We start from the raw sequence: 17152 nt of genomic DNA on the forward strand, positions 1-17152 counted from the left end.
TCTCTCTCTCTATCCTCTTACTTTTGGTCCTCTTTCCCTCTCTCCCTTGAGTGGAGAACTATCTTCCAGACCACTCAGCTCTCTGCAGTTCTGATACTGACTCACTGGAACCGAATATCGCCACGTTAGCATGAAATTACCAAAATTATATATCTTAATGTGGATATTACTCACATCAGTGGACATCTTAAAGCTGAACCAATATATGTCACGAAAAAAAAAAAATTATAAAAGTAAAAATGTTTTACCTCGAGGTGAATTGTAAGAAGCACAGATTCAGCAAGTTAACCATTCCACTATCTTCCAATTAGAAATTCTTTATTAATAAAAAAAGATTTTATTTTCTCGGTGCGTTTAACCAGTTTGGCTTCACAGTAAAGTATCTGTGTGAGAGAGAATGCACCTTCTTTAATAATTCACTGTGCTCCTCTCGGTGCATTCCAACTTTCCACATTTATTTTCCTTTTTGCTCTTCTTTTCATTCCTGACTCCACTCCCCCCTATTTTTCTGCTCTCCTCCCAGCAAATGGCTAGTGACAGTGACAAACACTGCTCTGGTATTCAGATACAGATCAAGAAATATTGCCTAGATTATTCCAATGAAAAGATCAATAGTATTGTGATATTTTGTGTTGGGGGAGTCAGGTGGCTGAGCGGTTAAAGAATCGGGCTAGTAATCAGAAGGTCGCTGGTTCGATTCCCGGCCGTGCCAAATGACGGTGTGTCCTTGGGCAAGGCACTTCACCCTACTTGCCTCAGGGGAATGTCCCTGTAATTACTGTAAGTCGCTCTGGATAAGAGCGTCTGCTAAATGTAAAATGTAAATGTAAAAAATGTGTTATTATCAGCATCAGTTCTTTATGCGTCTATAATGAAGTAATCTGTCAGCTACTATATTCAGTCGATGATGTGTCTTTAAAGGAGGAAATTAAGGTTCCATCAGAGTGTCTTTGCCTGATTTGAACCGGAAATTGTGATATACTGGATGACTTCTGGGTGATTTGAACTCATGGTTTGAGATATGGGGGAATCTCAGTTGCCTTTCCTAAATAAACTGCTGCTGCTGATGAGGATGTGTTACTGTGGACCTCAGTTATAATGTTCACATTTCTTCTATTTCTTTACAATAAATCAATCAGCCAATGAAATATGAATGCGATACAAAGTGCGGTATGCGGTACACACCATCCATAATAACTGGTCTAGTCGATGGTGCTGCTCATGTATGGCAAATTCTCCTTTCATTGCGTCACTCTTTCACTTTACTCTCCCTCTTTATCCTTTCTTTTCACCTTTGACCTTTCATAATCTCAAAATCGGCATCTCACATGATCATCATCTAGCAGGTCCAAGGAATGTTTTATTTCAAAGTCCTTCTCCATAAACTTTAGCGTCAATAAGTCCGATACTGGACAGAATGTGTAAAAACTCTCTTTCTCAATGATAATTCTGGACGTCCTTCATGCCTGTGTAACAAGCTTTAGTTTAATTAAATGTCTGTTCCAGCTAAATGGGATGACTGTTCCAGAGCAGCGACTCTCTCCAGCTAAGCTCAGAGGGGTCCTCACAGGGATTACCAACATGTATTCTCTTCTTATTCATTAATAAACAGTTACTATGCTCTGTTCTCTCCACCCACGCGCACATGTACACACACACACACACACACGGGAGAGGAAGAATGGATGTGAGGGTCCTACACAGTCACACACACACACACACACCCCATCTTTACTTGTTAGCATCCCCGGCAATAAGGAGTGAAGTCCAACGAGATCCTCATGCAGATCAGCCCTCACCAAGCATTGGGACCAAACACTCTGGATTATCTCCCGGCTCCATCACTGGAGGATGTTAAAGCAGCACACTGGGTTTTAGCCTCATTCCGTCACACAGCATACTCCATGGGAAATTAGTAGGCCTGTCCAGACCTTTTGGGGAACACGTCATTAGTTTGCAACACCAGGAATAGCGCGGCTGTCATCACAGCTGTAGAAATACCATGGTGTCTTTACAGCTCTCCCTTCTCATGAGCGGTGCCCGGGAGTTGGGAAAGAGGTTCGCTAAGAGCCAAGATGTAAAAAAAAGAAAAGCAGATTGAGGCAGTTATTTAACGTGTTACGAAATGTCAAATCTTATGTCACATTCCTCTTGTCCCTTCAGCATACTTCTAAAATGCATCTCCGAATGAAGAGAAGAAGATGATGATGATAAACACAAGTGAAGATTGCATAGTTTATACTAACTTTCCAGAGACCAGACCATGGAAACAATATATGATTGGTCCAGTAACAAACAAGGATTTCATTGGTCCATGGAGCACCAATGGAAGGAAACAACTTATTAAATTATACTGTCCCTTTGGAACTACAACTCTAATTCACTTTACAGTATCAAAACTTTGACTGCACTAGTGAATGTGACTTCTTTTTTACCCAACTGAATTTGATGTAGGCCTACTGCCTCATCACACAATGATCTACAGACTACATGAGTGGACATGAAGATCTGAACCAGTAGTTATCAAGACTGATGACTGCAGTAACATGGACCCAGCCCTTCTACCATGTAGCTCCTAGACGCTTAAGAAATGGTTTACATTGTTTTTATAAGTACTGTGTTGTTCTTTTCTGTGTGGTGGTCACTCCAGCTTGGATGAAATAACTGTAGTGCTCGGTTCACTGACGTATCAGCATGACGAGTTTACATCGTGAATATTTGTGTTCATGATCTTAGGCAGGAAGGACCTTTAGAAAACACTGTTGACTCCGATTATCAAGTGCTGACACAGATATAGTCACTTTTATTTTTTTAACAAACCGAACATAAGGACTGTTTTGGCTCAGAAGATAAAATTCATACAGGTGTCTTTGATTTTCAGTACATTATGTCACAGCTAGGTTGAGTGAGTTAACACATGGTGATGGTAGTGGCATTCATGAAGCCTCTTCCACCAGTATCCTGTCAGGTATACTGTGAAGGTATTCTTCATCGATGTCTCCACCCTTCATCAGAGACACACTGTAATGCTAATTAAATACACCTCATGCAGGGGATTTGTTACATACCGCAGTGGAGCTGTCCTTTGGATTTATCAAACTGATGTGAGGTCTTATGTGTGTTACTGCAGCCACTGCTCTTTGTGTATATTAGAAATTATGAACAGGCCACTGAAAATGATGGTCTTGTTTATCTGTCTGTTCTAGGACCAGGTTATAAATGTTGAAGCTGTGATAATAGTCTATGATATCATCAAACGTTGTTATTTGAGCAATGATTCCCACATTCCATGAATACTTTTTTAATAATCTGTTTATCTTCGGTACAGAAATTTTCCATACATGTACAACATTTTCCCCAAAGAATCATAGATTTCTTCATGGGACAACTTATGTATGAAAATACAATTCAACTGTAAAAACAAAAATTCTCAATCTATATTCTGTTTACAGCACAAGTTGGAGTTAAACATTGAATGTCTTTTCACACTTAGCAAACCTATTTCAACATTACAGTAATTTTATAGACAGATACACCTGAACAACATGTTCAGCTCAACCTTACACGGTTCTGTGAGTATTTTGCATGTGCACTGAGGAACATAATGACATTTTCTAAGATTATTAGACATTACTTTCAAAGGATTATAAACATTACATTGTGGATTTTGTTCCATACAAATGTAAATATGAACTTGAACGTAAAAAATAGGTCTTGTGCACTTTTTTTTATAAGTAAGAATTAAATGTATGTTTGTGATTCAGGAGAAAGCATGTGTCTAGGTATCTATATAATGTCTGTTAGCTTGCTGGTTTAGAATTCTCCCAGACAACGGCACAAAAACTAAAACTCAAATTTATTTCGAGTCATTTTGATCATGTTTGCATTTCAAAGTTGAGAGGCTGGTGGCAGCACATGTTCACGTCTTATCAACAGCTATCCTAGATTATACTTCTCGTGGTTTTATATACAATACAGGTGGCCAAACTAACACAGTACAGGTGTTTGTCTACTATGATCTTCATTGAAAACCAAATTTCTTATCCAAGACATGTATAACTAAATTACAGCCAGTGATACAGTATCAAGAATGTAATTGTCATTGGGAAGGCAAATCATCTTAATAGCACATACCCTCTTTCCCAGAAAATACACTAGCTGAATATGAATTCAATAGAAATTCATTGGCATGCAGAGTGCTGAAGGCATGTGGACGGGAAGCACAATACAAATAAGAGATTCAGGGTCAAAGGTCAAGAGTGGTCCCAGCCAAAGAGATTAATTGAGTATTCTGCATTCTCTCTACAGTCATAACCTTTCTGTTTAAATTCATTCTCAGTTTGCTCACTATTAAAAAACATTACGTTTCTTTCCAACTTTCCAAGAGTAATAATTCTTTACAAGTATTACAAAGACAGAATGAACTGAGAAAATGTTTTCTATCGCATTAAAGGTTCCCTCACTATCTATGAAGAGTACATGGAAGCCCAGTGCTTTAATGAGGAAGACCAGAAAAAATCCTTTGTCTTTTCAGAGCGGTGTATAAAAAAAAAGTACCATTCATGGTCTTATTAATCTGAGTGTATATACATATTCAACAGAAGCAGATTCATAAAAGGGATATTATTCACATATAATTTCATGGAATTTATACAGCTGTATTTACCATGCTTAAACGTAGGTTTTGAAATTGGGTTACTTCGTACAAATGGCCACAAAGGACAAAGAATAGTGGTTGAAATGTTTAATCCTCTTACATAAATCTCAGGTGTTTGATGGTATGTTTGAATCCAGGACAATCTCTCATTGTTAATGTCACACACGGTATGAAAAAATGCTAAGTAAAGACTTGACCCAGTCCGAACAAACACAGAGCTGGACATAGATGTAGCTGTGATGGTTGATGTATGCATTGATGCATGTTGGAATAAATGTTTTAATACTGTTGTGGATTCTGTTACATTTTGATTATGCATAACACACCATCAGTTGGATAAAATGCACAGTACGTTCCTACCTACATCCTTCAGAATAATGTAGCACTACAAAAAAACGATCTAATGCCTTTAAAATTCAAAACATGATGTCACTGATTTGCTTCCATAGATATATGCTATGCCTAGATCATTTTTTTATAGTGCTACAATTTTCAGAATGATTGAGGTATAGGAACATACTGTGCATTTTATCCAACATTGTCACTGATTTGCTTCCATATATATGCAGCCGATCAATAATGTTATCCTTGGCACCAACTTGCAGCATCTGCTTATGTGCAACAAATAAGATGTTAAAATCTGCCTGTAGCAGTAGGCTATGTATGTTAAGACAGCATCACATGCTGTGAATGTTTGCAGTCCCTCAGAGAACAGCTGTGTGGACTATTAATACATGACAGAGCAGTGAAACGTGTGGCCATGAGGTGTGAATGAACTACCACCATCTCCTGTGATTACATCACAGAACACTTCAAAGGACCCTAGCTGGACTAGCAGACCATCCACAGAGTCACACCAAAGCATGTTTGAACATTAAACAAATGAGGCCGGACAGACACGAGAGACTGAAATTCCATTCATCTGCTACATACGAGAAATCAGTAAATCATTAGGAAGACATGGTATTGGCTAATGCCTACTGGCCCAGGGTTTCATGGTGGGAATGGACTGGATCTTATTTCAGCGAAGGGCTGAGTAGATTACTACAACAGGTCAACTGACACAATCCTCACCAACATTCTACAGGTAGTGAGATTTAGGACTGAAATCAGGGATCTGGTCACAACTTACTAAGGTAATAGGCTACCAAGGCTAACATCCCTTATAAAATGTCAAGATGGCCTTTATCAACCAACTGTTAAGCAGTTTATCGGTGAGGTAAGTAGGTAAGAAACACACAACACAGTAACTTGCTTAAACAATCAGTCAAAAACGTGAGGGATTTGCCAGAGCAGGTTGAGTTTCACTGTTTTATAGGCCTGTCTACAGGTTTGGGTTTAATGCCATCTAGTGGTTGGTAGGGTCTCATTTAGAAAATGAATGTGTTATTTGTGGTAGACTATCCGTTTAAAATAAATTATTTAAAAGTAAATGTCTGTTGCTGTCATCTGATTAAATATAATCAATGGGATATCTTAAGGAGTAATGACAGTTTTGTCCACATGCTCATAGAGCAGTCTTCAAGCAAGGATACGAACCTTTCAACAAGTAACGAGTCATGACCATGGCTATATAAATTGTAACTTTTTGCTGTTACCTTACTTACAGTTGTGTTCAGTGCCTTTTCCTTCCATTCTCTCAAGAAACCTCATTAGCGACATGCACGTCACGTCCTTTTCCTTGCAAGGATGTTGTCACCAACAAAACACTTCCTACTTCCTGAACCATCTCACTGTCCGGTTTCTTTATCGCTGAATCTATGCTGCGGTTGTCTTCAGTGTTTCTATCGCATCATTTTGATATTTATGAGTTACCATGACCACCACAACACCAGCCGTGGTCACGGAACCTCCTGGATTAGAAACCCAACGCAAAGAAATCGAGTCTCTTCTTCAGGAACATGAACTGCGCTCCGGGGACAGTTGGTGAGACTTACCGCCCTGAACTGACACCCACACACACTGACCCACGGCACAGACATCAAAATGACAGCTCATTGATATGAGGTGTTTTGTTAACTTTTACTTCTTAAACATCTTTGTATTTATGCAATTTAATGACAGTTATTGATACACCGTTCAATGTTCAGTGAAAACGGCGTGCAGAAGCCAGCTAACTAACTGTGTTGTTTTTAGCTCGATAGCTAGCCTAACGTTAGCAAAGTAGCTAGCAGCCTTGCGCTAGCTAGCTAGCTACGGTATAACTTTCGATCTCAATTTAGCTTGTATCGTCACTGAACCAGCCAGCTGGCTGGACTAACAGTAGCTACAGTACCCACGTTGTGCCCAGGAAGGTGCCTTACTTTCTTTACCCACCTCGATAATTATGTAGCCAGTATGTCCTTAGCTTGTGGTGGCAGTCATTTGAGGAGTGTTTACTCATTACCTGTGGATTGGTAGCTGGTTAGACGACTGTACATTACTACGGCTAAGGGCCGTTAGCATCTAGCCTGTATGCTAACCACATAGGCTAGCTATGCTAAATAGCTTGCTTGCTAACGTCATGAGAAAATTGTGTCAGTGTTTTGGCAGCACATACCTTTGATTTCTAATTAACGATATTATTTTGCCAAAGAGTCTCTTGTGAGGTTTTCTAGCTACCCCCTAGCTTTAGAAAAGCATAACATAGCTACTGCTAACTTAGCTAAGTAGCAAAACAAGTATGACCTATCTGAAACATGTTCTTTCGATTTCTCATCAGTTTCGTTTTTGTGTTGGCAGGAACGGGTTCTTATAATTAACGTCATGAGAAAATTGTCAGTGTTTTGTCAGCACATACCTTTGATTTCTAATTAAACGATATTAGTTTGCCAAAGAGTCTCTTGTGAGGTTTTCTAGCTACCCCCTAGCTTTAGAAAAGCATAACATAGCTACTGCTAACTTAGCTAAGTAGCAAATTAAGTATGACCTATCTGAAACATGATCTTTCGATTTCTCATCACAGTTTTGTTTTTGTGTTGGCAGGAACGGGTTCTTATAATTAGCTTGTGCTTATCATCACCACATAAATACATCTCAGTGACTGATATGTTATTCAGGCAGGCGTTATTGTGGATGCGTTTTCAAACAGTCATCAAACGAAGGTTTAGGAAACACTCACATTTGCTCTTAAGTGTGAAGAGACTATCAACTGATCAGAATAAAATGCCTTAATCTAATGTGGCCAGGATAACATTGCTTTTCAGACTTTATGATATGTATCGTGTAGCTAGCTAAACCCTTAGGGAATGCCAGCTATGACTGTTGACAGGGTGGCATTATACACCCTACGTTAGTTTATTGTGGTGTCTGACTGGATTCCATGGTCTGACTCAGGTACCTGGTGGAGACACGCTGGTATGAGCAGTGGAAGGAGTATGTGGAGACTGGAGACCAGAACTCCTCCTCCTTCCCTGGACAGATTGATAACACAGAGCTATTTGAGGGTGAGTATTACCCAACCACACACACACACACAAACACAAACACACAGTCTGTACTTTGAGATTTAGATATTCCAAAGAAAAAAAAATGCTAAGATGTACATTTAACAAAGTGGATATCTAGACATACACCCTCACCAAAGTGACCAACCTCAGCAGATGGGTACGTAACATTGTGTTTGTTCTGCTGGTTCTCTCAGATCAGGACTCGTACCACCTGAAGGAACGTCTGGTGGAGAACGAGGACTTTGTATTGGTCCCTGCTGAGGCCTGGCACAAGCTGCTGACCTGGTACGGCCTCGTGGACGAGCAGCCTCCTCTGGAACGCAAGGTAAAACTCCTCGACCCTAACCGGAAGTCAGTTGCTTGTGTCTTCTTCTCTGTCCTCGTTGTAAATACTGTTTGGCTGTTTGGAACAACCGATGGGTACGAGAGTGTGTTTCCTGTAGATTCGTATGTATGTGTTCCAGGTTGTAGATCTTCCCAGCACTCTGAAGGTGGAGGTGTACCCTGTCGAGATCTTCCTGTGTCTCCATAGCAACATGGAGAATGTCATCTCGGCACAGTTCAGCCGTGCAGACCACATACGTATGTATCTTCGGTTCACCCGCACGTGTGTTTCAGTTTGTATTTGGAGGTCATTTCAAAGTATGGTTTGTGGTGTTGAGTCAAATGGTGAGTGCTTTATGCTGCGTTCACACTGCAGCGTTTTTTAACGCTCTGCATCGCTTGCCTTCCCACCGTACACCACGCTCGGGGGCGTGTTAGACAAGTTAATACAGAGTTGTAGTTCTCTAAGGTCACTGTTGTAGTTATGGCCAAGCGTGCAGATTTGGGTTATGTACTCACAATATCGATCAAAATACCACTTTTACACAACATTTATGTAAGTGCAAGATTTTACTAGTGCAAGATTACAGTAGAATACATGTTACGCCACCGGTCACTCAACCAGTCGTTTGTAGGCTGGGCTAGCAGTGGCACAGAACAGTGTGACGAGACTGAATTTAAAAGTAGGCTATAAAAACACACTAGGAACAATGACGACATCGGCCACCATGCATTATTAGTTTAATGTAATCTTTAAATTCAGGCTCGTCACATTAGTAACTTTGTTCTGAACAGAACTGGGTGTGCAGACACATACGAAAAGTTTCTCCTCCATCTTGAAATTGTGAAATCTAGAAATGTTTATCATGACCAACGGTTGCTACGTTACAAGAAACAAGAAACCAATCCGATTGGCCAACGCTAGCGTTTTCACGCTCCTCATTTACATAAAGTTGAGAAAATCCAACTCTCCGCTCCGCTCACCTTCCCACAATGCCCTACGCGAGCGTCAACGCCTGGTTTAATTGAAAATGAATTGGAAGCCGCCGCCCGCTCCGCTGCAGTGTGAACGCAGCGTTAGACCTAGATAAAGAGTTTTCATAAAGTCCTTACCACGATGCATTTGGACGTATGTGTTTTCTCGGCAGACACCATCCAGAAGAAGATGCAACATCAGTTTGAGGTAGCAGAGGGGGCGGAGACCCGGTTGTGGATGAAGAGTTCTGACACCAGCTGTGAGAGGCTCAGGAATGTGCATGTGAGCGTGCTGGACTCCTGCCTCAGCTCTAACATGGTAGGCCTGTCGCACGCACACACACTTTCACTGTCACACCACAGCTGTCAGAAGCAGATAAACTCACACTACCCCCCCCCCCCCCCTTCCTCTACTCTAGGGATGCAGTGATAAGTGCTTTAAGGTTTTGTATGTGTCTGAACATGATTCTTTTTTTTCTTGTTGAAACCTGCTGTGCTTGCTTCACAGACGGTGATAATGGAGATGAGGAATGCGGATGGGACCTGGCCTAGTTCCAGACCACAGATCATGTAAGGGCCAGTTATTCCTACCTGCTCTCTCCCTTACATCCAGTCCATGCTCAAAGCGTGGAGGGAGTGTTAAAATAGCTCCCAGTCTTGAACGAGAATGTCTTGACTCTAGCAGCATCACAGCACCTGTCATCACCAAAAGAAACCATTCACAATGTTACTCCTCCACCCATGAATTGTAAGGTTTTCTCCCCCAGGCTTGATGTCTGAACTCTTTTATGGACATCCTGCACACGACTTTGGATTATTCTAATGTGGAATGGTTGTGAAGAACTAACCCTGTTTTATCTTCCGTCATCTTTTTGTTCAATTCTTGTTTGTACTTGTGTGCGTCTTCTCAGGAGGAACTCTGTGGAGGAGCAGGATTCCTACCGGGGCCAGCCAGGGGTGTGTGGTCTCACCAACCTTGGAAACACCTGCTTCATGAACTCTGCCCTGCAGGTCGGTCTGTGCTATTACACCTAGGACTTCTAACCACATAATTACTGTACACTCTGTCTATAACACACAGGCATTTGCGTTGACTTCTAATTGAACATAGAAACAAATAAGGCCCACCATAAGGATGGTTCATCATGTACTGTGCCATACAGCAATGCCAACAAGTTTGTGTTAATTGTTAAAGAGAAAATACTGAATGATGAATTAAAAAGTTTGTTGAAATTGACAAGACATTTAGTCAACTTGATAGTAATTCCAAATCCAAGTGTGTCAAAATGAACACTTGACACACGCTACATCTCCTAGAGAAGATGATAATTAACACCTTTCCATGCATGCATGTGTATGTTTGTTCATTTGTGTGTGCAGTGCCTGAGCAACACTCCTCCTCTGACGGAGTACTTCCTGCTGAGCTCCTACCTGGAGGAGCTGAACTTCACCAACCCTCTCGGAATGAAGGGGGAGATAGCGGAGGCCTACGCTGACGTCATCAAGCAGATGTGGTCTGGCCGACACTACTCTGTGGTGCCGCGCATCTTCAAGGTCAGAGGGAGACAGATGCGACAGTTTCATATCTGCTGGGTTTGTCCTGTGTAATGCCAAATATTCATGTGTGTGCCTGTGTGTGCCTGTGTGTGCCTGTGTGTGCCTGTGTGTGCCTGTGTGTGTGTGCAGACCAAAGTAGGCCACTTTGCGTCCCAGTTCCTTGGCTACCAGCAGCATGACTCTCAGGAGCTGCTCTCCTTCCTGTTGGACGGCCTGCACGAAGACCTGAACCGCGTCAAAAACAAGGAGTACATCGAGCTGAGGGATGCAGACGGAAGGCCAGACCAGGTGGGCCTGTTTGTCAACACACATCTGTATGACCGCCTGCCTGACTAGAATGCAGGGGAGGCACCTTTGTTTCCAGTTGATTTATTTTTAAGGGAAATCGCTAGATAGCTGTGTAAATAAGCTCACGCTTTTATCTTCTCAAAGCAGTTTAGACCAGGGAAACAGGTTTTTTTCCAAAGATATACCTCTGACCATTCCTGCTGCTCCAGGAAGTAGCAGAGGAGGCGTGGCGGAACCACCGGCGACGGAACGACTCTGTGATCGTGGACACGTTCCACGGCCTGTTCAAGTCCACGCTGGTGTGCCCCGAATGCCACAAGGTGTCTGTGACCTTCGACCCCTTCTGCTACCTGAGTGTGCCACTGCCTGTCAGCAAGGATAGGGTCATGGAGGTCTTCTTTGTCTCTTTGGACCCAGAGGCCAAGCCTGTCCAGGTAGCATGATCCAGCACCACACACTGATCATCACGAGCCTTAGAGACCCAGCTGGTTATCCAAATGACTGGTTGTAATGTGTGTGTGTGTGTCTCCCCAGCATCGCCTCGTGGTGCCCAAGGCTGGTAAGGTGTCAGACCTGTGTTCCACCCTCTCCCAGATGACCAATGTCCCGGCCAATCACGTGAGTTCCGGCCCTGGCAAGCATTGAAGAATTTAACAATCCAACCGCATACAGTCCTAGTGTATCTAACACGTAGCACCCCTATCTCTATCTCTGTGTGTGTGTTCTAGATGGTGGTAGCAGATGTGTTTAACCACCGCTTCTATAAGATCTACCACGCTGACGAATCTCTCAGCTGCATCCTGGACCGAGACGACATCTTTGTGTACGGCAGCCTTCTGTTTACTAGGAGACAGATGGAGAGGAGATGGTGTCTGTAACGAGCGTTTGTGTGTGTGTGTAACAAGCATGTGTGTGTGTGTTGTTTCAGGTATGAGTTGAACAGCGGCTCGGTGGAAGAAGATGGTGATGAGGTGGTCCTGGCCCTCTACCTGCGAGAGAGATCCCACTACCGGGACTACGGCTCAGGCAGCAGCAGCTACGGCACCTGCCTGTTCGGCCACCCCCTCCTCTTGGCAGTGCCGCGCAGCCAGTGCACCCGCGACGCCCTCTACCTCCTCTTCCTGCAGAGGCTGGCGTGAGTCAGCTTCACTACACTAACACAAGACTGTGTCACTGCTGCAGTCAGTGCTATACGAAACTATGTGAACCCATGTAACCCTGTACGTAACCCTGATGCCTGCCGGTGTTTCTGTAGACGCTATGTGCGCCCCCCCGACCCCTCGGAGGAGGTGGAGGAAGAGGATGAGGAGGGTGGAGAGGAGGAAGATGATGAAGAGGAGGAGGAGGAATACAAGACCCAGACCAACGGCGTGAGCGACGGTATTTGATCCAATATCTATTTTTATTGTCAAATCTGTAGTCCTGTTGCTTGTCAGTCAGTGAAGGGTTCTAGAAATGTTCCATATGACCTACTGCCTGTATTTTTCCTTACAAACATGGTGATTGTCTCGAGTGTGAGTAGTGTTGACCCTGTTCAATACCATTCCACCTAACAGTGTAAGGTCTGACATAAGTTCCGTCTCTCTGTTCCCAGAAGACGGTGAGGAGGAGTCTGAGGCAGCAGGCCCCTCCCAGAGAGACCCATGCTGTGATGGTGGACAGGGCGACATCCCAGCAGACAGCTCCACAACAAACCAGCCCCGCCCTGTCCCCATCCCTCCTCAGCTTGACCACGCCCATACAGAGCCAGCCACTAGCGGGGCCGGGGCAGAAGACAACCACCCTGCCTCCTGCAGCGGCTCTACCAATGCTAATGCTAACATCACCGCTAATGCTAGCTTCAATGCTGTCGCTAAAGCCTGTGGAAATGGCAGTGATGACGCCAATGCCACTGCAAATGAAAATTCCAATGTCTATTCTGCAGACAATGGTAATGGTAGTGTCTACAACAGCACCACTACTAAAGCCAACTTTAATGCTAGCGCTACAACCTTGAATAATAGCAGTTTGGGCGCTTGTGGTATTGCTAACGCGGGTGCTGCAGCACTAGTAGACGGCCTCCAGGGGGCATCCCAGCAGCCCACTGAGACTTCAGATGTTGAGGAGGCAGAAGAGAAGGAGGCGTGTCCTGTCGGGTCTAATCAGAGGCAAAAGAGGAAGACCTGCCAATCCAAACGCAGGAAGCCGCTCTTCTCCATCCAGGCGGTGAACTCCAATGGCACCACGGAGAGAGGGATGGGAGAGGGGGGCACAGCCTTCTCTTTTAGCTGTAAGAGTGAACACACACACACACACACACACACACACACACACACTGTAGGCAGAGTGATGTGTTATATATGGACTGAAACGCCTGTATGTCTCTTGTCCTCAGCCCAACCCTATGTGGCTATTGACTGGGACCCGGACATGAAAAAGAAGTTTTACAACGAGAATGAGGCAGAGGTGAATGTCTGTAGCTTACACTCTCGCTATGTCTTTAACCCTTGTGTTATCTTCGGGTCATTCTGACCCATCAGTCATTGTGACCCACCGTAGTATTGCGACAAATTTACCTCATACAAAAACAAAGTGAAGCATTTTCTTTTAACTGTCGGGCTGTCTCAGACCCCCCACATTGGAATGGTTAAAATAAAATTATTTTTATTTGTTTTTGTATTGGGTAAAATTGGGTAAACACAACGATGGTTCGTTATGAACCTTTGGGTCATGTGACCCGAAGGCAGCACGAGGGTTAAACATGAAGGATGGCACTCCACATGTCGGAGTGTGAAGTAACGTGTTGGACTGACTTCCTCCTGTTCCTCCAGAAATATGTGAAGCACAGCAGTATGGAGGTGTCCCAGCAGCAGACCAGGGTGCAGCTGCAGGAGTGCATCGCGCTCTTCACCACCGTGGAGACCCTGGAGGAGGAGAACCCATGGTGTGGATGCCTCACACGCACACACACACCTTGAGCACCTTAGTTCCCCATCTAATCTTTGTTAACTCCGTTTTTTACGACTTTGTTTATTGTGATTGTAACTGTACTCTCCATTACCTGAACTTGCATTTCCTTCAGGATCAACGAAGAGAATTTACTTTAATTAGCATGAGAATGCTCGTGTGTTCAAACCGTGTGGGTGTGCACTGCAGGTACTGCCCCCAGTGTAAGAAGCACCAGCTGGCCACTAAGAAGCTGGATCTGTGGTCGCTACCGGAGGTTCTCATCATCCACCTCAAGCGCTTCTCCTACACCAAGTACTCCCGAGAGAAGCTGGACATCATAGTAGACTTCCCCCTCAGGTGTGGCCCTGCTTCTACTGGTGCTAGATCCAGGGAGGCTTGTTTTTTGCGCTGGCATCATCTGTTCATATGCAAAAATAAATAATAACAATTAGTGGAATTTTGGTTTGTTAGTTGATCAGTCATCCCATTGTCATGTAATGATATTGATTATTAATTGGTGGCAATTGTTGTGTGCTACAGACACCTGGACTTCTCTGGCAGTCTGCTGAGGAAGAGCCTGAGCCATGGGGAGCCTCCCAGTTGCTACGACCTCATTGCTGTGTCCAATCACTATGGGGGACTCAGAGATGGACATTGTAAGATTGATATTAATAGATTGGTCATAGCAACCGCTTCAAGTTAAACTATCAGTAAAGAGAATAGTAAAGGCTGACCTCCACCTTTCTCCAGACACCAGCTATGCTAAGAACAAGGACAATGGACAGTGGTACTACTTTGACGACAGCAAGGTGACCTACGCCCGGGAGGAACAGATAGTGGTAAGTCTCTTATTCATAGTGTCATAATTACTGTATACATGCCATCAAGCAGGCTCATTGGCACAAAGCAACTGGCAGTCAGCAAGTATCTAGTCGGCATGCACGCACAGTCTGGGTGCAAGCTGATACTGTACAACACAAGATCAGATGTAGAGACTGCATGGCTGTTGAGAGGGAGGCAAGAATGACATCATCCGATGACATCATCCGAAGCTGTCTAACACTGCTCTGTCTCCGTACCAGACCAACGCTGCCTACCTCCTGTTCTACCAGCGACAGGACAAGATCCGCCAGCCCACCCTCCCCGCACCTACCGACGATGGCGCCGCCTCCCCCACCCAGGCTGCTAATGATGTCACTTCCTCTAAGCATGACAGCACGGACGGAGCCACGCCCTGTGTCACTATGGAAACTGACTGAAGCTGATTATTTTGGGGGGCAGAGGTTATCCGATTTTTTTCCTTCCGTTCTTCAAGTTGCTGGGTCTTTTCGGTTTTTATATGGATTTTTTGTTTTTGTTTCGCTTTTTTTTTATTCCAAAAACACTTGAAGCCCTCTGCCTCTGCTTCTGAGAACCAAGAGAGAGAGAGGCTTAGTAGATAGATGGGGAAGAGATAAAGAGCGAAAGAGAGGGAAGAGAGAGAGAGAGGCTTAGTAGATAGATGGGGAAGAGAGAGAGGCAGGGGCGAGTATCTCAGGCTGAGGAGGAAGCGAGAGAGGGACGATGTTCATGCTTCTGTTTCTCAACACATAAATGCTGATTGAGTGAATTTGCGTAACTGTTGTGACAGAACCTGGTGTCGGTTGCTTGACTAACAATTTCAGAACAACCTGTTAGTCAAGGCAGATGGTAAATTCCAGTCATGTGAAGACATACTATACTGTATAAGGTTATTAGTGCTAAGACCAGTCAGACAGGGGCCACATTTAGATATGTCTGTACCTGTCACTTTCAACCTTTCTTCTTCCATTACTTAGAGAAATGACTGATCTGACATGACTGGGTTGGTGACATCTGTGAAGCGCATGTTTCCACACCCCCAGACATTATTGATCAGAGACTTACCTAAAGGATGGAAATAAGGAAGTAAGGCAGCATTTTTAGATCCTTCAAAGGGGCCCTAGTTCGGCTGGATCAGGACTTCTACAGGTCCCTGTGTGTCTAGAATGCTAGAATCAACATGACATTTTACCCCTGATTTCACGTACCAGGTCCGGAAGTGTTAGTAGATTGTAATAAAGAGGTTGGGGTTACTAGACACCGCTGTATAACCTGAACATTCAGTGCTGCAATGTGCTTTAAACAGAAGGTAAAGGAGAGCTCCGGACAATAGTATTGGAGAGGATACAGGATAGTTTGATTGAAGCTTATACAATTATAGCTTTGTTTATCATTTATTTTTCTCTTGATTGATCTGTTTATTTATTTTTTAATTGATTTATCAGAGCCTTTACGAGTTTGACCACTTAGACGCGCACACACACATACACACCACTTCATTCTGGAGGTCTTCCATGTATTGTTACTGCTTTTTCACTGTTATAGCAGTTATACTGAGGAAATATTGATTGTTGCAGCATATTAACAGATGCATATTTTTCAGATTCAAATGGAAATTGTATTCTTGTTCTGGGGAGTGGATCAAATACACATTACAATTAAGATACAATTATTTTCTTTTTTCTTTCTTTTACTCTGTGCAATTTCTAAATCCAGAGCTACAGATAAGTGCTTTCTGGGCAGAGCTCTTAGATGATTTTTAAAAAGCCCATCTGTACAGTATTTTTGTATTGTAATAAATGTATTATCTCTGGAGAAGCTGCAGGGGGGCGGGTGATTTCATTTACTTTACTTTGTTAATAATAGATGTAATATTTTATTGTACACATCTTTTGATATTAATAAATGATTATGATGATTATAGGCATGAGATAGATTTTACACTTTTACACAACATTCCTCCTGACTGCATAATCTCAATCTTTGTAATTGTGAACTATCAGGATATACAGAGGATGTTTGGCAGACCAAAATGCCTCTTTCTTCCTCTGCTGACAGTAATTCCTGGTTTAACATGATTTTATAGGTGAAAGTTGCTGCTTCCCAACACAGCTGTTTGCAATCCAGTCTTAACAAAGCTGTGATTTCCAAATTA

At 43.2% G+C, this 17152-nt stretch overlaps 1 protein-coding gene across 3 annotated transcripts; it reads left to right on the forward strand.

Moving 5' to 3' along the window:
- The first annotated feature begins 6413 nt into the window (after positions 1-6413).
- Positions 6414-16916, forward strand: usp11 (ubiquitin specific peptidase 11). Of its 3 annotated transcripts, none has more exons than XM_067239025.1 (21): positions 6414-6583; positions 7973-8082; positions 8280-8410; positions 8529-8667; positions 9558-9703; positions 9893-9954; positions 10296-10395; positions 10765-10938; positions 11071-11229; positions 11439-11663; positions 11764-11847; positions 11958-12052; positions 12158-12364; positions 12485-12609; positions 12824-13498; positions 13604-13674; positions 14040-14152; positions 14365-14514; positions 14698-14813; positions 14908-14996; positions 15240-16916. In XM_067239025.1, the coding sequence occupies exons 1-21, from the start codon at positions 6474-6476 to the stop codon at positions 15414-15416; spliced, it is 3258 nt and encodes a 1085-aa protein (XP_067095126.1). In that variant the 5' UTR covers positions 6414-6473; the 3' UTR covers positions 15417-16916. The 3 variants fall into 3 exon arrangements, with proteins under 3 accessions (XP_067095126.1, XP_067095128.1, XP_067095129.1); XM_067239027.1 differs by having other exon boundaries at positions 12827-13498; XM_067239028.1 differs by having other exon boundaries at positions 8550-8667.
- Positions 16917-17152: the final 236 nt, after the last annotated feature.

This window comes from Osmerus mordax, chromosome 7 (assembly GCF_038355195.1).
Source record: "Osmerus mordax isolate fOsmMor3 chromosome 7, fOsmMor3.pri, whole genome shotgun sequence".
Taxonomy (NCBI): domain Eukaryota; kingdom Metazoa; phylum Chordata; class Actinopteri; order Osmeriformes; family Osmeridae; genus Osmerus; species Osmerus mordax.